Source organism: Etheostoma cragini, chromosome 4 (assembly GCF_013103735.1).
Source record: "Etheostoma cragini isolate CJK2018 chromosome 4, CSU_Ecrag_1.0, whole genome shotgun sequence".
NCBI lineage: Eukaryota > Metazoa > Chordata > Actinopteri > Perciformes > Percidae > Etheostoma > Etheostoma cragini.
In genome coordinates, this window is record NC_048410.1 from 15,153,674 (window position 1) to 15,177,346 (window position 23,673).

Consider the following 23,673-nt stretch of genomic DNA (forward strand, 5'->3'; position numbering starts at 1 on the left):
TTTTAAAACCAAATCTTAGGTTTTAAGTTAATGAAATTACCCAAAACAGTTGGCTTGCCTTCGTGGGGCCTCTGGTTTGGGGCACGGTGTTTAATGCAACCTTGAGGGGTAGTGAAAAGACAACAGTTTCTTTATTTCGTTGCATTCAGGGACAATTTAGTACGTTAACTGTTGCATCCTCCTGTCTTACATTACACCACACAGAAGAGCAGCGGTCAGACTTTAAAAAAGCTAAATTTATGCCGATGACAAATCCCACGTGGCTCTGCAGAGATAAATAAAGCCTAAACTAGATTCTTTTTCTGCTCCTCTGTTGCCTGGTGAGCATGAACGCGCCTGTCTCCACGCGCTGCTGATGAGAGAGAGAGAGAGAGCGAGAGAGAGAGAGCGAGAGCTGTCGTGGACGCGCCGGCCTGTGTGTTGGTGGTGGTGTATATGTAGGAGCAGGAGGAGAGACTCTGCAGTGTCTTGGCAGCTGCATTAGTGCATCTCCCACCGTCCACGATGCCTCCGCGGCCAATGCCTGCCTCCTCCGCGACCACTTGACAACAGAAACCGATATGAACTCGTTGGGAAACTGAGTCGGACTCACACTTCACACTCGCTAGCTAGCTATATGCCCCGGAGCGCTTCATCCAAGCACAGAAACCCCGTGCCGAGTATTGTTAATGGAAAATGGCGATAGGCAAAGGGTCTTGCAGCATCGTCTGCTTGGTATCTATCCAGATTATCTTGATTTCCAACGCATCGTGGCCTGGAGCAGCGGGTCTCACATTCCCCCAGCAATACACGTAAGTGACGCTTACCCTGATTGAAAACACACCGGGGCTTTTGATGGGAGACAACTTTGGGCTTGTCCACTCAGCTCTGGTGTTATGCGATACTTCAGTCATCCTGTTTTATTTTATGCTGTTATATAATTTGACAGTGTTGGCGATTACATGCATGTAAACGTTAAAGCTCATTGTTGTGTAAGGTGTAGTTCACTGTCTGACTGGGCATACATAAAAAGCTAATATGTATGGGAAAGCTATTCAGATCATTTACAGGTATGTATTTATATGTGAACAATCACATCAGTGTCTCAGTTAAGCAGAGGACCTCTAATTTTTTGTTATTTTTTAAAATCAAGTTGGCCTTTTTTATCAGATAAATGTGTACTTTTTCAACAATAATGTCCTCCATTAGTAATGGTAAGTTATGCCTAAATTGCAAGAACTCTCAACGCTATAGGTATATTTACATATTGCCTCAAATCAGATTAATGTTAATGTAATGTTATTGTTAATCTAATGCCAAATGAATCTCATTACTCGTTTTTTCTTTAACAAAAAGAATGGCAAGGATATAGAGATCTTTTTCCCTGTGACACTTGTTATGCCAGTGAAGTTATAGGTGATGCTGGTAATTGCTTTTAGTAGTTAAAGCAGTCAGATGCTCATGTATTTGACAGGCAACATGAAGTGTGCAGTTGTTATGAAACTGAAAAGGCCTCCCCCCCAGCTTTCCCCTGGCTGTTCTTGTGCGCCAGAACTAGAATTTTCCATGCGGGCTTTCAAGTTTTTTTATTTTGTGAAACACTCGCTTCTCTTGCAACCCCCTGAGAAAATCACCAGTACAGTAATAGCCTCTAGTAGTACAGCATGTTCAGTAGCAGTAGGCCTACCATGTTGCATAGAAGAAGAAAGGTGTGGTCTTGCTGGGAATTTCAGCTGAGAGTGGATTTAAATTTGAGCAGTTTCTCTCTATTTTAGTTAATCCCATGCTTAGTTCTTAATTATTAACCTTTAACTCGTTGCTGTTAAGTACAGCAAGCACTTAACTTGAGACTACAGTTATCTGGGCCCACCTCCAGGCTTTGCAATCAGGCTGCTCTGGAGGGAGGAACAGGCCAGATGGTCCACTCATCTTCAGGGCTCACAGTGAGGGATTTCTGGCCAATCACAACTGGAGATTTGAGGTGTATTTACCAATTAGGAAAGGGGTCTATGAATGAGGGAGGTCTGTGACTGTGAGTGTTTTATGATGAATTAGATTATTTCAAGTAGGGTATTAGCCGTTGTTTTCTCCACCTCCTCCTCCTGCTTTCCGTAGATTTTTTTGCTGAGTGCTACATAGCCCTCTGCCCTGGGTCTCTTCATGTAAGCTAAATGAAGCAGAATCTCTACGCTGTAGAACAGCATCTCTTTCCAATTAAGAATGAATACTGCAGCAGTGAGGATTTATTCCCTTTGCCATCTCTCGCTTCGCCCTTTTCCCTCCCGCCCCTTTAGTCTTGACTCTGTCTGTTGCATTCTGTCTCCGCGTATAGATAGATAGATAGATAGATAGATAGATAGATAGATAGATAGATAGATAGATAGCAATCCTGTCTCCTACAGAATATGTTTATATACTACTTAATTGCTCTTCAAATAAGTTGTGGAATAAAATGTAATTGCTGCCGTGATTAGATTCACAAGCAGTCTTTTTTATTTTTTTTATTTAGGGTGTGCGACATTCAGACACAGAGCAGGACTATGACACCGGAGTTTGGAGTTTTCCACAATTAGTTAATGTTCTAGACAATGTTATATCAAGATAATGTTTGCTTTCTTTTAGTGTGTAATGAAGGTGTTAAAGACAACGTTTGAGAACCAATAGATTAGCTTCCAACCCTCTCACTATCTTTGCCAGAGCCAGAGCCCTTTCCCAGAATATATATGTGGTGTAGCCAGACCTCCACAGACAACGCTGACAGTCCTGTTGAGGTCTGGCTATGCAAAGCTTAGTAAAAAAAGTAGAAAACAGCACAAAAAAAGAAAAGCCCAATGGGAACTCTTTCAAATGGCTTGTTTTGTGGGGTCAACAGACCAAGGCCCAAATTTAATCAATTTATAATGATCCAAAAACAAAAAGGAGAAGCATTTTATTTCCACTTTTGCTTGAACTTTTTGAACATTTAGTTCCCCAATGATGGACTAACCAATTGCTCTACTAATTATTTGAGCATTACTTTTTTTTGGTTGAATATTCGAAAAGTCTTTTAAGTTTAAACGAGTATTGACTTTTTAAACATTTAACCCAAATGAAGTCTCTCATTACCTGATTTTTCTCCACAGTGCTTTGTCAGCGCTGGAGTATAGTCTGGCTACACCGCTTACCTATTTGTGGACAGGGGAAAAAAATGTTCTGGCTTGTTTGTTTCTTTAAACCAATCACAACCAGGGCCCTTTCAAAATAGATAGCGGAGATGGTGGAAGGGGAGGGACATCCAGCACGTGAAAGATGCAGTGGATGTCAGGCTTTATCCCAGCAAGGCACATCTGGTGAGCCAGACTAACCCAATCATGGTCTTTCCCTTCCCCTAGCTAAATGCTTTGAGTTGCATAAATATAACTATAAAAATGTTAATCACACTTTAGCTGTATGTTAATAAATGAAATGACTTTACATATGTGATGAGGAAGTCAAAATGTCTTTTTGTTGCCAATAATTTGATAACAACGCTGGGAGTCTACAGCTGTCCTTTTGAATAAATGCTAACATGCAGACGTTTACTACGTATAATGTTTACCATGCTAGTTTAGTGTGTTAGCATGCAGGAGTTTGCTAACTACCACTAAACTAGTACAGCTGATGCTGATGGGAATGTCATTATACTTGCAGATATTTGGTCCCTAACCATAGTATTGGTTTACAGTGATAACCTGTAAGTAGGATCAATAGTGCCTATTTTTTACTTTAACTTCGTCACATTTTGCAGGAATTATCTATAATTTCTACTCCAACACATTTCTACAACGTTCCGTTATGTTTTCGGATCGGTCCCCCCCCCCCCCCCCCCCCCCGCCAAAACACCTTGCTGAATGTCACTGGAAGCCTTCATCTGCGGCTCCTGCAACGGTGGCAGAGGCTCCGGCTCTCGGTGCCGCTCACGGTGCTACCAATCCCACTATGGCCAGAAAGGGTTATACATGTAACCTCTCAGAACTATGTAGCTGAATATGCTTACAAAATACATGGAGGAGAACTGCCATCATGTTTTAGTATTTTTGTAACCAACTCTCTGTCAGATTTTCTCTAACATGCCTGTGAGGGTGTGCATTCAGGTTGGGGTCAGATTTGTATACATCCTTTATGGTCCACGTGTTTGCCGCCGGCTTCACTCATTTAGGCCAGAGGCCTGTCCCCGTCCTCTGTCCCTGTGTTGGCGTTCTAACCTCCGTCCCCCTACTCAAGTTGACTAAAAAGAGAAATAAAAAAAAATAATCTTTTGGAAATTGATGTTATTGCCTTAATTAAAAAATTAGGAAAAATCCAAACTTTTTGTACATAAAGCTGTAAATGTATCCATTCTCTGCTTCTTATTCTCCAACTAATGCTCTGCTGCCCCACACTCTTAACATCTCAACCTCTCGCTCTCTCTGCCATAAGTGAATATGGGTCACATCATATAGCGCTTCTCTCTTTCATATCCCAGGGGTGTGTGACTAAAGCAGGTAACAGAGTAGAGACACAAGTGTGCTCTGCTGTTCAGCCGCATCTTCGCAGCACTGCGATAGAGTTGTCTGACATCCTACAGGGCTTGAGAGTAGAGGAAATGGAGCACATAGTAAGAAACTTAGGATTGGACTTCAGCTGCACTGACTCACAAGATGAAAGCTGCAGTTCTGTGGGTTACAGTCATGTAGCCCACCTGATTTATTCACGGAATAGGATTTTTACAACACTTTGCAAGGGTATTTAAACTAATTTGGGATTCAATACGTTTCATGACTCTGGTCTTTTATAAAAAAAATAAAAAATTGGCAACCAAAATTGCTGATAATGTCAGAAATGTAGGACTAAATTCTTAATGAAGTGACTTGCTGCTATAAACCACATCTACAAACTCAGCAATTAAAATATGCCATAAAATGATGTAGAATAGGCTGGCCAATGCAACAATGTAAGCGCTCTATGTAAAGTAAAACTTACTTTTCCTGCCTTTTTAAAACATGACCAGTGCAAATAGATGATGTGAGTTGATGATCAGCTACTCTACTTGCATATTATTTAAAACAAATTAAATCAGTGTAACGAGTCACCGGACATTAATTTGACATGCCTCAAAACCATCTCATACAGTGTGACATGCAACAAATAAAATAATAAAATAAAATTGAATACTGTAATTTTAGTTTTTCACACCACTCCTTTAACTTGGCACATGACTACCTGAAACTCAAGCATGCATTCCAAGGGATGTCTATTCACCATCAGGTATAAAGGTTATCTTATGTTCAGCCCATAAAACAATCAGAAAGCTGGTAAACAAATAATAGTCAAATATAAGTGCCTCATTGTGAAGATTGTTTTTCTGTGGATTTGGACAGTTGAGCCGAGATTTGTGGCACTAGAAGCAACCCCAACAAGACTTGAATCTGCAATGTTTTCTTGTGAACTCTGCTGTGGGCTTTCTGACTAATAATACATAGACTCTCGAGCGCTTACAGGATCCAGGGCCATTTTCTGGATATTGAGATCTATTTTCTGGTTCAAACTAATTTTGCGCTCAACTAAATGTTTCCCTCTCCACAAAATCTTCCGTAATCCATTTGGCCAGGCTGAACAGCAGGATTGCATGTCGGGAATGAATCCAGTTGAGTGAAGGTTGAACAAGTGAAGTAAAGCAGGAGGAACATGCAGGAATAGGAATCTTTATTAAGATATTGAGACTGCCGTTATTCAATGGTCCTCCTGGTCTCTCTAGAATAGGGTGGCAAATTCTGGGCACACACGGAGTCTTTAAAGTATTTTTTGCTTAAGCAATTCTGTTTCCTGTGGCTAATAGCATGTGGCTCAACATGGCATTGATGCACTGACTATGAAAGACACTGTTCTTCTTACACTCCATTATGTTGCTTTTGTTCTTATTGTGTAGGATTGTGTATGTGCTGCTTTGAAATTGCAGTTTTGTGTAATATGCTGTTTATGACTGAGAACACAAGGAAGAACACATAAAGAGCACGTACTATCAGGAGCAGCACCAGATGTTGTAAACATCCAGGACTTGGAGAGGTCCAGGGGGCATCCAACCATGCTCACAGTGCAGCAATATGCACTATATACATCTACTATTTGAAAACCTGTAGATAGTTTAGTAAAAAACATGATAGTTTCCAAGGTAAAAAATAATCATAAATATCTAGATCTGTCTTCATCATTCTAAAACGAGAACACATAAATAGAGGCAAAATTGATGTTACCACTTTTAAGTTGCATAACATAGGTAGGGTAGGAATTCGGCATCAACAGGATTTATAATCTTGAAACCTATTTTTGTTTTACTATGCCCCAGAAGCCATCCCCCCATTCCACCACTGCATGCTTTTACGTTGTGTTGCTGACATTGTGTACTGGCCGTTTTTTCCCCATGCAGTGCTCCACCGACTCTGGTTGTGTGGCTGTTAGAGTGAAGTTTAAGGCGCATTAGAGTGGAAGACACTCAGTCAAATGATATATTTAGCTGAGGGAGGCAGAATACAAAACATGTAAAGTAAATTTAAAGTAGAGTTAGATCTCTTTCTCCTGCAGCTCTCTCTCTGTCTACGACTATAGCAGAAGGCTAAACTACACATTGCCTCTGGTGTCTTCTTGTTTGGATGACAGCAGCCTAAAACCAGGACCAGAGGCCGAAGCCCCCGGTAGCACCTACTGCTGCCATCCAAACGAGAAGACACCTGAGGTGGTGTGAAAGGAAAGCTAAGCATGGCAAATGAGGCAATGTTAGGCTAAAGGCTAACGTGCGTCTCAACTCTCTAGAACAACTCTGAAATGACCTGTAATTGGCCAAGTCTCCCGTCATGGGCTGGATTTTCAAAAGCCTGAAAAATGAGCCAAGAAGGAGATGAAAAAGTATAGTTTCCTCTCAAACCACTTGAATTACAATATGCTGAATGATTATTATGGAAGTTTTGCCCAACAACGCCATTAACAAACTGCCTAACCATAAGCGGAGTTTGACATCCGAGCCATGGGGCAAAAAAAACAAAAAGCGTCACTGTAGCAACTGAGACCTGTTCTACCACTTGAGTAACACAGCACAATCACATGTGAACAAAACAAAAGTGTTTATTTTTAAAAGAAGATTTTAAATTACATTGTAACAATTCGCCCATTGAAATCAAATCGCTGCATGGCTGTCTTACAATAGACAGACGGTGGGTGGAATGCTCCGACACTTAAATTCCCTTAAAATGTAGCCTGACAGTGAACAATCAGGGTTTGACCTACAGTCTGTTGAGATGCCTCTTCAAACGCAGAAACAAATCGCAATCACACCATAAAACGTTACAAAAAAGGATCCGTATTTTGCCATATTCCAATGACACCAAAAAGTATTTCAACGCAATCAATAGATCCACAGAAAGGGTCCTGGTGTATCTCTACGCCCATCACATTCACCAGCCAACTCCGGACAGGTGAATGTGGCCTCTTCACTTTGCTGTTCAAACAAAGTGGAATAAAAGGTATACAAGTCCAAATCCACACAAAACTCTAAGCTGACATCAAATTTATATTCATGGAATTTAGGAAACCTTTGTTGCAACGTTGGCATGGCAACATGTCCCCCCAGCCCTGCACAAATGTGTATGTGCATAACCCAGCTGTAAGAATTACTTTAACATATGGGTTCATAAAGGCAGTGACCGGTTGTTTGACTTGGTTGTTGGATACTGTTAGTTATTAATTAGTGCGCTAGCCTATTTATCAAACAAGTATTCTACACAAATGTTTGAATCAGTGGTGAAAATGTGAATTGCCTCCGGCATTAATGAGCACTGCACTCTGCCTAAAGATGGCGGAAAACAGCTGCTGTACTACCACCTTACAGCTAAAACATTTACTTAAAATTGGCACTATTTGTGAGCAGTACATCTCAGCCTGCATGAAAACAGTTATTTAATGTCTCTGTGGCTCTGGAGGGAGATTTCCAAAGTGCAGAGAAACACTGGACCAAATTGTGTGAGCCTTAATATAATACACCTCTGCATTCATGTCTTGAGGAAAGTTCCTTGTGACCAAAACGATGCAGGTGACAAGTGTGCGAGATCTTTGGGGGAATTAATTCCTTGCACCACAAAGGAGAAAAAGCAAGTGATGCGCATGTTGATTTCTACTCACTTCCTCAATACAATACAGCCGTCTGTTGTTTGCTTTGTTCCATTGCCGTCTGACCTCAGCTTGTGTTTAACCAGTGATCATTTAGAGCCCTTGCCTCAGGCACTGGTCACCAGCAGAGTTAAGTAAATTCCGTAAGCTTGTTGATCAATAGCAGTATGGCTCTCTTGGAAAATCATATGTGCTGTCTCATCAAAACAAGAAGAAAAACTTCCTCTACAAATGTCTACCTGACAATGTAATGATGCTGTTACCTTCTGAAGATTCATCTTATGTTTGTTTTAGGCCACCTTTTTGTTTAATGTTTCACTCTGTCCTCTTAAACATAATGAAATTGGTCATGGAGGAAAGAGATTGGGTTTCTAAAGGAGATACCAAGTCTGTACACATTAAACAAGGCTAATTTAGTTTTCTGGGCATGTTGCCTTGCAGGTCTAGGTAAAAGAATCCCAAAGCAAAATACACATTCTCTTCAAATGCTTCTTCTTTTTCCTTCTCCTCATCCTACTTTTGCAAAAGAACCCCTATTAATTTACTTTTCATGGGCTGGGAGGGAATTAGTGGCTAGAACCACATGTGCTTGTCATTGGTGGTTCTGGTGTGCAGTTAATGCTGGGTGTGATTTCTGTGTTGGAGTTGACATTTAACAGAGGTATTGGTAGGAATGCTGATACTGTCGAGGGCTGTGATACTGCTGTTGAATAGCCTGGCTTTTATCAGCCAGTAAAGCTTTCTTTTTTAACATTAGTTCACTAAAAGAATCTGTGTTGGTGCTGGCAGTCCTCCATCGACAGGTGCAGTGGTTGTTGTTGATATCACTGTTGCAACACAACTACGCAGATTTACAAGCCCAGTGTGGAGAATTAAAAAAATAAAGCACATGTTAGAAAACGCTGTAATACTGTTAAGACAAAATCAAGGATAAAAGGATAGGATTAATATCTAGTAAGGAGTCTGCAGTATAGCTGGGTGAAGACCTTTTGCTTTCCGTTAAAAAACAAAAAATGAAAACAACAGAATTTAATAATTTGTTTTATTGTCATAATAAATATACCAACAAAAAATGACGACCTTGAATTGACCTCTCTACTGAGCACAAAATCCATGCACACGCATGGGCATGTGCATATTTAAAACCCCCGCTCAATTAAAGGTATAGTATGCAGTGTTTTACTAAGAAAACAGTGTAAAGATTAATACAACAATAATTCTTCTCAATCATCACTGACCTTCTAAAAGTGTGTGGTGGTGTCTTTATCTACAGGGGCCCCACGTGGGTGTGTAACCCCAAGCCAATAACAGCGTTCAGGTTGTGCAGCCCGTTCTCATCCCCAGCTACGGCCACTTTGTCACGCCTCTTAGTGTCTCACACCGATGCACAAGTTTAACCGACACACACGGAAACAGACGGGATAAAGGTTTGCATTTACACAAAATCCGGTAATGCCACACCTTTCCGCCGAGGTGTGTTTATTTGTGCCTTAGAAGGTATCTGCCATTAAAAAAATCTGAAAATAAAATTGTATTCCTCTTATTCACAGCTTGTTCTGAGCTTACTCTCTTCATTCAGTCTCTAGCTCGCTCGACCACCGCTGCTCTCTTTCTCTCTAAGCCGGGGAGAAGGGGCTAACTTTGAACTCTGAACCTTCTACATGTTACCTTTAAAAGTCAATGGACGAATTTGTACGAAATGTGTAGTTCTGGGTACTAGGGTTAAAAAGTAGTACAAAGATATGATAAAGCTGCTATAAATTATAGTTTTATAATAACAACGTATCAAATAACAGGGGTTGCATGAACCTACAGTGAATTATCACCTGAAGCTGCAGCTTGGCTTTCTGGTGCTTTCTAGTCAGCTTTAATCATTATTTAGCTGTTTGGATCACATCTTTACTGTTTTTTTGCTCGGCTAGTGTTTTTTTTCAGGGGCAGGAGGCAGCTGTTTCGAGAGAAAAAAAGCCACATATTTACCTCAGAGACCAAGACCCGGCAGAGACCAAAACCCGGGTTAAAAGAACGTGAAACACGACTCAGAACTATTGGATGCGTAAATAAGCAACTGTTTGCCAACATGTTCGCTACATATATTTAAAAGGATATGTTAGTGAGTGTTGAAAACCTATTGTAGTTATAACAAGTTTTAAGCATTTTGAATATATATTTTTAGAGAAAATAGATTTTAAATAGACTTTTAAAGCCCAATAAGGTAACTAATCACAAGACAGAATTGTATAGAATCTGGTTCTGGCTAAATGGCTCCATGTCACCGCAACAAAATATAAATGACAAACACTTGACATAAAATCTAATGAACTTGTGGGAGGATTTAAGCCACATCATAAGATGGACTCAAAGACTCAAATTCCAACAGAACCTACATTTTACTGCAGTTCATTGTCTAAAGATCAACTCAGCTCCAAGCCATATTCCTAAGGTTTCTGACAATAATAAAGATAATCGTTTTCATCGTTATTTTCATATTCCATTTCACAAAGTACTTCACAAAAAATGAAAAAATAAAAACATGAATCAGTGAATGCAGTTTTGGAATCAATTCATGTATTTCAATTTTAAATCGGTAGAGCTTGAAAGTGAATATGAATACATATTTTTACACACTCCTAGTGCAAGGCCACAAAGAGCCTTAAAAGTGATCAGTAAAATCTATTCAAAAAAATACTGGGCAGCGGTTCAAACCAGTAAAAATGATGTTGCAATAATCCAGGCGTGATGAGATATAAGCATGTAAAATATACCTCAAGCCAAGATTCCTTGCAACAGACTTGATGTTTTCCAAGGTTGTCCAATAAGAGAGACAGTCGCTGCTCTTCATGAATATCGATGTACTACATATTTATGTTAAACATTTTCAACTGTAATTTGTAGTGCCAGAGCCTGTTAGATTACTCAGCTCTAGAGCCACACATCAACCTCTCCTTCATTGAATTTGCCTCCGTTATCTGTTACCTAACACTTTCAGCACATATTTTGTTTATCCTGCCTCATTTGTTGCTCTATTTTAGGGACTTTGTAGGTAATTCCAGTTGCCTCAAGTGTTCTATGTGGTTGCAGCAGGTTTTAAAAGCTGTTTATGTGCTTTATGTAATAATGATGTAGCAAATTGTATTTTTCTTTGCTCCTGAAATATCCTTTCACAGAATTATGATGAGTCAACAAATTGATTAGTTAGCATTGCCAAAATTTCAAGGCTTAATCTCGACCACAGTCTGAGATTTTACTCTTATTCTGCTGTTGTTTAGTTAATCTGTGTAATCATTATTTTTTTGTTTTCTTGAAAAGATATAAGAGTAGAAAAGAGTTGCTTTCCCAAGGTATAACATTCTCAGGCATGGAACTTGCATGCCCTTATTAATGGTGTTGGATGTAGTGTGAAGGCACCTTTTTATTCAATTTGTGCATCTTGAAACAATATTTAGTAGAGATATTAATGTGTTTTAGTTTTTGTTAAATGATGCACGTTTTTATAATTTGTGTTTTAATCCATGCACAGGTAATGGCTTTTTTTGTCACAACATCACTGCTTAACTCTGTGAGATACACACACACACACACACACACACACACACACACACACATGGTAGTAATGGCATTACTGCTAATAGACTGTAGGGAAAGTTAAAGCAGAATTGCAATTTTTGTAAGGCCAACACTGAAAATTAACTTCACTTTTAATTAAAATAAACATAATCAAATCTGTTATTCTTTGTACCAAAAAACTTCTGCTCATATTCATGCTGCTTACCTCTGTGAGACATACACACACACACGTAGACACACACACACTCTCTCTCTCTCTATCTGTTTAATTAGTTTGTGTTGTGTGACAGTCAGCCTGTGTTGTTTGTCCACAGGATAACGCACTGGGCCAAGCGTATTGAACAGGAGATTGACAGAGTCTTTCAGCACATCACTGGAGCTCAGCAGTTGAAAGGGGTGAGTGTGTAGCCTTCTTTTTATAGTACACCGGTCCATCTCATCATAGTGCTGCATGAACACAAGAAATGTACCAAGTGGGCAATGTGGTTTTAAATCTACTAAGTTTAGGAGCTATAGCTAAATACTGCAGGTGAATAAATCAATAAAAATTACAGTCTGCCTTTCAAAAAACCCTTTGTTTCTTTTTTCCTGACTCCCTGCAGAGATATAAGCAGCCAAAAACACAATGTTTTTCTTTTTCATAAAACTCTGATAGCTTTTAAAGTCATCAGTTTTCATTTCATTCATAAGGTCGTAGTTAAATTTTGTGCATTGCGTGCAATCTTTCCCACATTGCACAATTCATACAAATCCAAAGAGCTACCTGAACATACGCCTACACTGGTTGAATTTAGAATATCTAGTGTAATTTTTCATGAAGTCATGAGCTTAAAAACACCTACATTCATGCATACTAATGTAAGTCTTCCATAAGCATGTAATGTCTGTTATCTTTTACTAGTGGAACAATTCACACTTATATTAATGGTTGTATTACTTTGTTTAAATGCACCGATATCTTTCATCAAACTCACACACTCTAAATGGTTTAAGAATTGTTGTGTAGAAAATAAATTTGAGCTGAAACAACGTGTTGATTATTAGATAAGTCGATCCACAGAAAATAAATCAGAAACTATTTTGATAATCAATTAATCGTTTAAAGCTGTAGTGCGTAGTCTTGTCCCCCCCATGAGAAATTTGAAGTAATGACAACAATTCTGTCAGCGCATCCACATGACACAAGCCTTTAGTGATGGCATTTCACCCCCACCCCTCCTCCATGCAGTTGCTAGTAGACTAGGAGAACACAGGATTAAAAAACATGATGAATCTTCAAAAAAAGGTTATTATCTTTACTCATCTTTCTGCAAGCAAAAGTTTCCAATATACACCAATTTTGAAACATAACCACGCTGAGAAATATAGAGAGTTTTGTGGAGCTCATAATCATAATAAGCTTTGCAGCAAGTCGTTGGATAACGGCTTGAATGAAATGGAAGTTCATCATTACAAAAAAGTTACGCACTAAAGCATTAAGTAGGCCTGCCTTTTTGCACAATCCAAATTTTCTTAAAAAATTGCCACTTTCAACATGTAGCTTGCTAGTAGAAGGGATTTTGAGAACAATGCACAGAGAGGAGAAGGTAACATTCAGCGTGCCAGATGTCAGACTTTATCTTGGAAATGTACTTCTGTTGATCCAGACTTATACTTATCTAATGCACCGACTATTGCACTTCATGTAAATGTCCAATTTGCTGTTTTCCTGATTTTTCACAGTGATTTGGTTTCTTGCGTGCATGTAAACATTGTCACGTTGGAAATCACGGCCGGAAATTAACACCCAACCACCTGCCAAATGCAGGTGAATTTAGCAATTGGTGGGTAACATTATCAATCTACCTGCCACTTTGGCAGGTTGTAGATGAGAATTGAGTGATTCTTTAAGTCAATTATTGTTCTTTTACATACAACGAAGTTCGTCATTTCGTTGGATTTTAGCTTTCGTGAAGGGCTGATTAATGACAGCAGTGCAGAACAAATGTACTGCAGAAACTGCCGTGCGCGTATATGGCTCAGAGAAAGCAAAGTCAAATCCTTTTGTAATCAAGACTAAAAACTTAAAATTAGATGCCATTATGGACCACAAGTCATCAAAAAGCCACCTACACACGATAAGTTGGAAACTATGAAAGACTGCGTTTCCAAAGGAGACCGCTGCGGTAAAGTCACTGATGTCTATAAAAGCAGTTTTGGAACGTTCATGGGATTCCTGTTTTTCACCTTTTTATGAGGCAAAAAAACTGGCTGGTAAAGGATTTTTAAATCAACCTGCCACAGTGGCTGGTCTTCAAAAAGGTTACCTTCAGGCCCTGTTGGAAATCCATTGCAAATTTAAATTCATTATAATATCCACCATTTACCCATCATGTCCAATAGGTTATCAAGGTTATTTTACATCCCTGCTCTAACAGGTGGCTGGGAATAAGGGGTTGTCCCTAAGAAAGCAAATGCCAAAAAACAGGACCAAAGATCATCTATAGGGGGCAAGAGAGACTGCTCGGTGAAGATGTGTGGGGGCGTTCCCTCAGCAGAGAGCAGTGGCACGTGTCCTATCTGTTTGTGTCACAGCAGAGCAGATGGTCCGCCTGCAGCCTGCAGTAATGCCTTGATGTGAGACTCACTTGTTCATTGAGTCCTCATTAATCCCTCCATGCTCCAGAAACAATCTGGATCTGTTAACGAAATTGTTCCTCTTTGCCCGGAAAGCTTAGTTCAATCTTCTCTTGTCGAGGAAATGCTTGTAATTTAAATGAAATGTCATTTTCAATTCCTTAACCAATAAAAATACCAGATTTTTCATTTTCAGATTGATGACCTTTCTAACAAAGCTCTGCTCTAAATCAGTTTTTTTTTTTAACCACTTAGACTGCTTGGCTGCAATTTGGCAGTTTTTTATTCTAAAGAAAGCTAACATGATTATCTGGAGGTTGGGTGAAATGTGTTGTTAGTGTCTGCATGCTAACATGCGGATGCTAGGCTGGTATAATGTTTGCCCTGTTGACCATCTTAGTTTAACCAGTTATTATGTGATAACTAGTCTAAGACAAAGTATAGCTGAGGATGATGGGAATGTCATTAGTTTTGCATGTGTTAGGTTATAAATGATGATACTACATGAAAAGTCAGGGAATCACCAAGTAATTGCAATTTATCTTAGGGGGAAAGTGGATATGTGTAACAAATTACATCGCAGTCCACCCAATTGTCAAGACTTTTCACTCAAAACTACAAACGTCAGCCACATGATGGCATTGGAGGAAAAGTCAGTAGGCTTTTCCCTATGGTAACCATGAATGTCTTTAACAAATTCCATGGCAACCTATCCAGTAGATGTTGAGATATTTCCCTGGATAATACCATAGAGTTGAAAAAAAGTCTATGGCAGTACATGGTAATACACATGTCCCCCTACTGGTTGGGCCAGATAAAAAAATCAGGAGTTTGTAGGATCAAGAGACAGACTAACCAACAACCTTGCTGGTTTGCTAAAGGTTTTAGCTAGTCAGTAGTACGTCTTGATTCTTAATATATTCTACACTGGTCCTAGTTCTTCCCAGACAGCAACCAGTTTACAGAAACATCAAGTTCATTACATAAATGCATGTTCTCAGCTGTGTGTCTTGTGTCAATAAAGCATCTGGCATGAGGGAAGTCTTGAAGTTTATTTGGTGAGGTGCATTTATAAGGAGAGGGCTGACATACAGCAGGTTTGCCAAATATATTCATTCAGATCCCTGTTTGTCTTCATCTTTTCTCATGAGGTAGAGAGTCTGATGGTCTAAAACCAGACAGTGAAGCTTTTAGCAAGAAACTGTAGGTATCTTGTCCCCTGCATATCTGATGATAATGATGAGCCTCTTGAACTACTAGTCACCATGATTTCTGTGTAATAGCACACAGCTAAAGACAACATGTGTGCAGTTAGATATTGCAGGAAAACCATGTAATTAAAGGTGTTATTTTTTTTTATAAAGGTGTGAATGTGGGCAACTACCAACTAAAGCTATGAAAGTTCCCCGTTGTGCTCCTGTTAGTTAATAGATGTGTTCTGAGCATGTGCAAACAGGCAATATTTTATGCCAAAAGTTGCAGAACTTTCTCTTCATCAAACTTTCTCTAACAAAGTAGAAATTAGTTTGAAACAAAATAGATTCTAAGATATTTGCTAACACAACTTAGTTTCATTCCTAGATGTCTGCTGATGACCCAAAAAGGGGTGACCTTGGTGTAAAAAATAAAAAAGGAATACTTTGCAAGTATGTTGAAAGGCCACATTTCAAAAGAAATACTTTTATGTGTTTCCATGTGTGGTCTAATTTAACTTCAGGTCCTCTGGAGAAGAGCATAAAGAGCAGAATCTGGGTGAATCTGTAAACTTTATTCCCAAGTCAGAATGTAATGAAGAGGGTAAGCCGTTATTTACATTGCTTACATTAAAATAGATTTTTTGAGTTTTATGGTTTAAATAGACCATAAGCGTCCCAGCAATATTTGTCATCTTTGAGGTGAGATGAGAGATGAGAAATAAAATAAACCTCAATCTTCAACTTCACTGGAAATTATTGTTAGGCTACTTGAGAAAACCGTGTCTCACTATCAACGGTCTAGCTCTGCATGCTTTTTTAATGTGCTTTAAACCATTATAATTATCCTGTAAACAAATCCTACACAAAACATGTTGGACTCACACTATGTCTCTGCATTGTAATTTTTAATGTTGAAAGCCACAGTTAACAGCTTTAAGTGATTGTATTTTTTTCACACCAAGTTAAATAACATGTAGCAGTCACACAAAATAGGTTGTTTTTTGAAATAAGTTTTTTTTTTTTTTTGAATGCTCCATGCCCTGCTTTCAAGGGCAATTGCATTCATTGTTCTGTTACTAACCATCCTGTTCTTGTATGTAAAAGAATATTATTAGTAGATTTTTTTCATGACTTAGAGAATAAATGCTGCATGGTGTCTGTGTAATTTTGATATATAATTCCAGCAATGTGATTCTTTTGTGAAAACTATGTTCAAAGACAACAGACATTGTGTGTGTTTGAATAGATTACATGAAAGGATCCATATTTAGCATATTTAGATTTGGATTGAACACACTTGTTTGGTCCCCTGTGTCCAGTATTTGAATAAACAATTTGAATAAGAAAAGGATTTGATTGTGCAAATACATAAGATTAGAATTATTATTATTATTATTATTAATAAGCTACTGAGCTTTAAACTTCCCACCCCCTGTTTCTTTAAGTGTGTTTCTTTAGTTTTACAAAATGGAGACTTTTATTATTATTTTAAAATAACACCACACTGATAAGGGCCATAACAATCAACTGCACTAGTTTTTAACACAGATTGATTTTAAGTCAGCTTGGAAATCTTATCAAAGGTTGCATATAGTCAATAGCAGGACATTAGGTCAGCAGAAAATAAACTTAATAGAATGACTGTTTTTGTTATTGCTCTTACCCTTTTCACTTAATTTCATTAAAAATGTACAGATATACAATGAAGAAAGACGACGGTTTAGTCTGGTGAAGAATCAACCTCGGAAGATTGTGGAGAAGGCGGCCTCAGATATAGAGAAACTCCTGGCTAAGAAGCGCAAAGCACTCGATGTAAGCACATGTTTCTGAAAAATATGACAACTGACTATTGCTATTGAATCTGTTTTTAACTGTAAAGGTTTTTTTCTGCTAATTTAATTTCCAAGTTATTTTTATCATGCCATGCCCCTTGGCTGAGATTTGTGCAAGATAGAATCTATGGCTCTGCAACATCAGTAACTCTGTGTAGTGATAAAACCATGGCACTGTCCGTGGTGCTGAAGTAGCAAACAGCTTTGTATTTGTGACTTTTTCTCCCTCCTTTATGTCAATTTGGTCTTGGATCTATAATATTCTTTAACCTATGTAGCTAATGTTATTAATAAATACAGAACCAAGAGTCGTTCATGGGGCGGTTCACTAGTTGCAGATGAACGACTCTGTTAAAATTGAACAAATCATCTACTGGCTCTAGGGTTTGCAAATTTAGAATAAAAAGCATTGATAGAAAAGTAATTTATTGACAGCATCCCTGATATTGTCTGAGCTCTCCTGTAGCACAAAGTGTAGGGTTAACTTATTAAAGAAGACAGTAAACCCAGTTCTGTCTTACCCTCAGCACCATGCTTCACAGTGTTCCTTCTTCTTTGATTAGATAAATCAGATTTGTTATTGTTGCTCCTCTAATGTGAGTTTTTCTCTGTTTTCAACATGTAGAGGTTAGCCAGTGAAGCAGAGCGGCTCCAGCGAGAGCATCAGTGGCGCGATGGAATCAAGGTAAACTCTTAAATAACACATTTATCATTAAAATAATGCATTTGTAAATTTGGATCTGAGTGGCAATTTATATTACATGTACTCTAGTTGGCATTATTGAGAGCCTTTGATACACAGCACAATGCTGTACTTGATCAGTATTATCAACAACCCTTGATAATTCTTTTTCTCATATATGCAAACCCAATAACTTCCATATTCCATATTTTCTGTGATTTTTTTCCTCATAATTTTCATAATTTTTTCATTTTCTTAATTTCCTCACATAGTGGAAACGCTACGCACTCAAATTTAACCAATTATATAAATTCAAACCAGATGGGTCTGATGTCTCTGAGCGTTGGGACAACTTAAAAAAAACAGAACATTTACACCAGTCATCTGAGCAGATCCCTGAGCACTCAGCTGGGTGAAACAGATGACTGAGTTCTAGTGAGCCCTAAACACATTGACATTCCACTTTTCCACTTGGTCGGCTTCGTTTGGCCAACAAAATAAGATGCGGTTACCCCCATCCTCTCACATAGCCTCTCACATGCTTTTTTGAGGCGCTGAATCCTTCTGTCATTTTAGAAGACACATGGTTTTGCAAATTTTAGCTCATGTCTTAAAAATGTTGAGAAATTTCAACAGTCAACCATTTTCCAAAGTACACCACCAGCTTTAAGATTGATTTCCCACCTTTTTCAGTATCTCCTTGATATGATCAGTGTCCAGTAGGTACAGTATGAATATCAACCTAAAATCTTTTATAAATGTTTTTCTAGCTGAAGAAGATGGATAGCATTCTCATGCCTTTCTGCAAAATTTGAAACTACAGTAGCCGGTTAGTGTAGTTTAGCATCAGGACTGGAAACCGCTAGCCTGGCTCTGTTCATAGGTAACAACAGTTGTTTACTAGCACCCCTAAAAGTTCACTTAACATATTACACCATATTACAAAAGTCACTGCACATGACCAAGAAATAGTCCTGCATTTAACGCACCATAAAACCATTGTTGTTTTGTTTCCTTTGGACGGAGCCGGCTTAGCTGCTTTCAGTCCTTACGCTTCGCTTAGCTAACCATTTTTATGGCTGGAGCTGTATTGATCTTCTCATCTAACTTTAAGCTGTTACATTCCAGAGTAAAGGTTTTTTATGATGAGAGAAAAGCTGATTCCAAAAAGGATCTACGAAATATAAGTATAAATATTTCCCTGCAATTCTTATCTCAGAATAAATAAACCATTAGTTGTATTACAAAAAAAACATTTAACCAGTGATGTTGGTCAGTAGATTAAACTTTTACTTTGTTATTTTGTACAGAAAGAGGATTGTAAAGTGCTTCCAGCTATTTCAGTTAGCTTAAATAAATAAACAAAAAACTGCAAATACTCACAAACCTTTTTCTGCTCTTTTCTGTAAGTCATACAATGATTATAATCAAGAATAGTAAGCTCAACCGTCAGTAATGTTTTATTTGCAGCTCAGTGGGGAACAAGACAGGAGTCAGTGGTTTGGCAATGCAGTAAGGGTCAGCATCTCCCTTTCTTTTCATTACATCAAGAGTAATTTGGATTCAAGCAATCGGAGATTGCAAAAGATTCCTGCCCCCAAATTGTTCTTTATCAACAGGTGATAAAGGATTAAAACACTGCTAACAGGATAAGGTCTAAAGAAGCTGAGCTATCAGGAGGAGTTAACATGGACGATGAGCAATGTCACTTCTCTGGACTGTCTTATAAAAACACAGGCTGATAATGGCTAGATGTTTTAAGCGCTGTACTCCTCTGAGGATGGGAGATTCATATTACTAACAGCAAGAAGACAAACAGCTGACAGAGAAAGACTTGGTATATTTAGTTGAAATGTAATATAAGCTAAGGCACTCTTCAGAGATAATATTTGGTAATCAGAACAGTCCAAAAATATGAGCATATCAGTAGATGGCATGGTTATTAAGTATGTACGGTCTCTTCAAAAAACTAAGACTCACAGATGGCAATGTCCTACCCAAGCCTTACAGCCTGTCCACACATAATGTCACAGTAGTGAGCAGGAAACAATAGCAAACATTTGGTGGTTACAGCTTCACAAATGCAAGGATTTGAGTTGTTTTGGTTTATAGAATAGTAAACCAAACATTTTTAAATACTTAGTTTGAACCTATTATTATATAACTTATTTTGTAGTAACTTTTGATGGACATTTATCATGAGTGTTGCCATTTTACAGTTGGAACAATTCCTTAATTCCTTCAAATTGACCTTGTCAGTCCCATCATTTATGTGAGGTTTACGCATTAACTGTCAATCAGCACTAGACCTTAAACGATAATGCATGGTTTTAACTCCTATTTGAGTGTTGCTATGGTCATCCACGTAATTTCATTACTTTATTGTGATTAGAAGCCTAATGTATGTTACTTATAGGTTATGAGCTCATAGTCTCTGTTTTAAAGAATAAAGTCACAGATTTCACTGATTTGATGTGTAACTATGCTGTAATGAACTATCACATCACACCTTTTAGAATTAGAATTAGAATAAAATGCATTTTGCAACTGGACTTTTGTAAGCAAAACCTTCTACATTCCTTAAGTCCATCATAGAATTTGACTGCAACTATTTAAATGACTTGTTTTTGTTTACTCTTTGTAAACAGCCTGGCTTGTCCTAAAAGAAGATGTGCATTACATTCATGAGAGAAAGGCAGATACATTAAAGTACAACAATGCCGTTTTGTGCCGCTGATTCATCAAAACAATCTTTATTTGCAACCTTATTTAAGTAGCTTCCATGTGTCTGGAGGTTGACTTGACCTGTATGAATGTACTGTACGTATGACTTCTAGTCCTCATGTTGTTTCATGGTTGCCAACATTGCAGCCTCCTCATATCTGCGTCTGTTTTCTCCTAGGAGCTTGACATGGCTTATTATGACTCCAAGGCTGAGCTGGATTATGTGAGTATAGGACAAAGGAACAGATTTGTCTGCTTTGTTTGTATTTACTGAGGCCATTTCACAGAAGCACGATGATTAGATGTGTCTGGTTTAAATAAATAGACTTAAAAAAATTGGCAAAATGCAGTCACAGTAATCACTATAATGCTGGTGAAAAGTGAATGAAGGTTAATGTGACATGCATGCTTTCTGATGTTCTCATAGTATTCCATGGATGGAGAAGGAGAGGTGGAAAATCCTTCACACATCAAGCTGGAGTTTGTTTATGATCCAAACTTCAAAAACAACGTCAACTATTCCTACACAGCTGTTCAGATTCCTACAGATATTTATAAAGGAGGCAAGCGAAGTTCTGATTAAATTATGTATTACTCAGCAGCATGAAAATATGTCATATGCTTGTTATTAAATTTGATTTATTTTACACATTTTAAAGAACATATCTAAGAACTTTAACTCTTTTCCCCATCAGCTCCAGTCATTTTGAATGAGTTGAACTGGACACAGGCGCTGGAGAAAGTGTTCATGGAGAACAGTCAGGAGGATCCGTCACTGCTGTGGCAGGCGTTTGGGAGTGCAACGGGTGTCACTCGCTACTACCCAGGTAGCTTTTAACAACCATCCCTGTGCTTCCTAACCTGATGATGTTAAATATGAAGGGTGTAGGGACATTTTAAATGGATTAAACAAGGACTAACTCATATTTACATAAACAGTATGAGGGAAACATCTTTTAATTTTTTCAGCTTCACCTTGGAAAGCCCCAGATAAAATCGACTTGTATGACGTCAGAAGGAGACCCTGGTACTGTAGTGCTGCCTAAAACATCTTTTCATGCCAGACTATCGCAGGTGCAGTAGATTTACAGGCTTGACGTAGTGCATTCTCTCTTTTTCTTTGTCACAGGTACATCCAAGGAGCCTCATCCCCCAAAGATATGGTCATTCTTGTTGATGTGTAAGTAATTAATTACGTTTAAAAAAGTTTCCCTGGTTCATTAATTGGCTTACATGTGAATGTAGCATACTGTAGGTTTACTAGCAAAAAGTACACGTGTGTTGCTTCTACTATTGCTATGTACCTGCAAATAAATAAAAAAAACTGTCTCTTACTTTGCAGTTTCAATAATTAACTGGTTTTGAAATCCATCTGGAAAGTTTTCCTCAGCCTTCCTTGCACTTCTTTCTCACTCAAAATTGAAGTGAAGAGACCATCTGAAGTGTTATTTCATAAGTGAGCAGCTTCTTGGTGCTTCTGGTCCTATAGGCCAGCAACATTAGAGAGAGAGAGAGAAAGAGAGAAGCCAGACTGTGGAATTGTAGTGGAAAAACAGTGCACCTGGCACTGACTCTGCACTAAAAGCAGCTGAGAGTGCAGATCATATTGCTTATCATGTGTAACAACCTAAAGGTCAGGTTGGGGAAGATTTAGACAAAATCTACATGATTTGTACAAGATGTTGTTTTGTAGTCTATAAGTGGAGAAATGGCAAAACAAACAATTTAATTTTTGGGAAACAAGCTAGGAACAGGCGGAATCAGCTAGCCTGCAGAGTCTCCAGGAAGTCACTGTTCCCAGCTAAGAAAAAGTCAGGCACATAACCCCCCCATAAAACAGCAACAAGTTGTCGTTTTTACAGTTTAGTTTTGGTACAAATTGTAAAGTCTTGCCTAGCATGCATGTCTTTATGGTGGGGAAAAAAACAGAGCACCCAAAGGAAACCCATGCAAACAGGGGAGAACAGAACCAAAACCTTCTTGCTGTGAGGCAGAAGTGCTAACCACCAGGCTGCCGTCATATTGTCACTGGGGTTGTAGTACGTTTTTTTTGTGCTTGCAATTTTAGCAATGCTGCTACAAATTGTGTTTAGGAAAAATGTAGTGTGTTCATCTGTGAACTGCAAGACACGGGAGAAGGAAAGACATACAGATAGCCTCTGAAAAGTTTTTTTTAATGCTGATTGAAAATCTTAAGGAAGCATGTGTAAAGTTCTTAGCACTACTGAAGACTTTGGTCGGACATTTAGAGGCAGAGAAGCTGCGTTGGAATTGAGGGATGCAGTGGCTCAGTCCGTAGGGAGTTGGGTTGGGAAACCGGAGGGGGATTGGTGGCTGGAGAGATGCCACTTCCCCTACTGGGCACTGCCAGGGGCTCTTGAGCAAGGCACCGTTTCCCCCCCCCCCCCAACCGCTCAGGGCGCTGGTCCAGCTGGCAGCCCACTCACTCTGACATTTCTCCATTAGTGCATGTATAGGTCTTGAGCATGTGTGTGTATTTCAAGCCTGTGTGTGATTACTAACAACGTGTGTACACTGTAAATTGTAATTTCCCCTCTGGGGATCAATAACCAAATTAACAAATTAAATTAAAAAAGCAGGTCATTATAAAGAACTTATTAAAATATACATTTCAGTTTTTTTTAAAAAAGAATATATTTAAGCATCCATATCAAAGGACTTTAAAAGTTCACAAAAATATATTTTACATTAATTCTTTGTTTACCATAATCATGAGAATATATTTCAATTTTACCACTGATCTTTTTGTTGTGCTAATATTTAGAAGCACTTTATTCATATCAACCGCAGCTGGGATCATCAATTGTGCTTCTTCAGTGTGAGCAAATACTTTGCTAAACTCAAAAAAAAGCTGCATCATTTTGCAGACATTGGACAGTTATGTTGTTACTTGTGTGTG

General features: G+C 38.5%; 1 protein-coding gene across 1 annotated transcript in view; it reads left to right on the forward strand.

Moving 5' to 3' along the window:
* Nucleotides 1-395: 395 nt before the first annotated feature.
* The window catches only part of LOC117943519 (voltage-dependent calcium channel subunit alpha-2/delta-2-like), a 41,753-nt gene continuing 18,475 nt past the window's right edge, over nucleotides 396-23,673 (forward strand). The window contains exons 1-9 of the mRNA XM_034869687.1: nucleotides 396-791; nucleotides 12,018-12,099; nucleotides 17,211-17,327; nucleotides 17,973-18,032; nucleotides 20,932-20,976; nucleotides 21,181-21,316; nucleotides 21,449-21,580; nucleotides 21,723-21,780; nucleotides 21,883-21,933. Of these exons, the coding sequence (XP_034725578.1) occupies nucleotides 676-791; nucleotides 12,018-12,099; nucleotides 17,211-17,327; nucleotides 17,973-18,032; nucleotides 20,932-20,976; nucleotides 21,181-21,316; nucleotides 21,449-21,580; nucleotides 21,723-21,780; nucleotides 21,883-21,933 (797 nt within the window). The 5' untranslated portion in view covers nucleotides 396-675. The remainder of the gene's footprint in view (nucleotides 792-12,017; nucleotides 12,100-17,210; nucleotides 17,328-17,972; nucleotides 18,033-20,931; nucleotides 20,977-21,180; nucleotides 21,317-21,448; nucleotides 21,581-21,722; nucleotides 21,781-21,882; nucleotides 21,934-23,673) is intronic.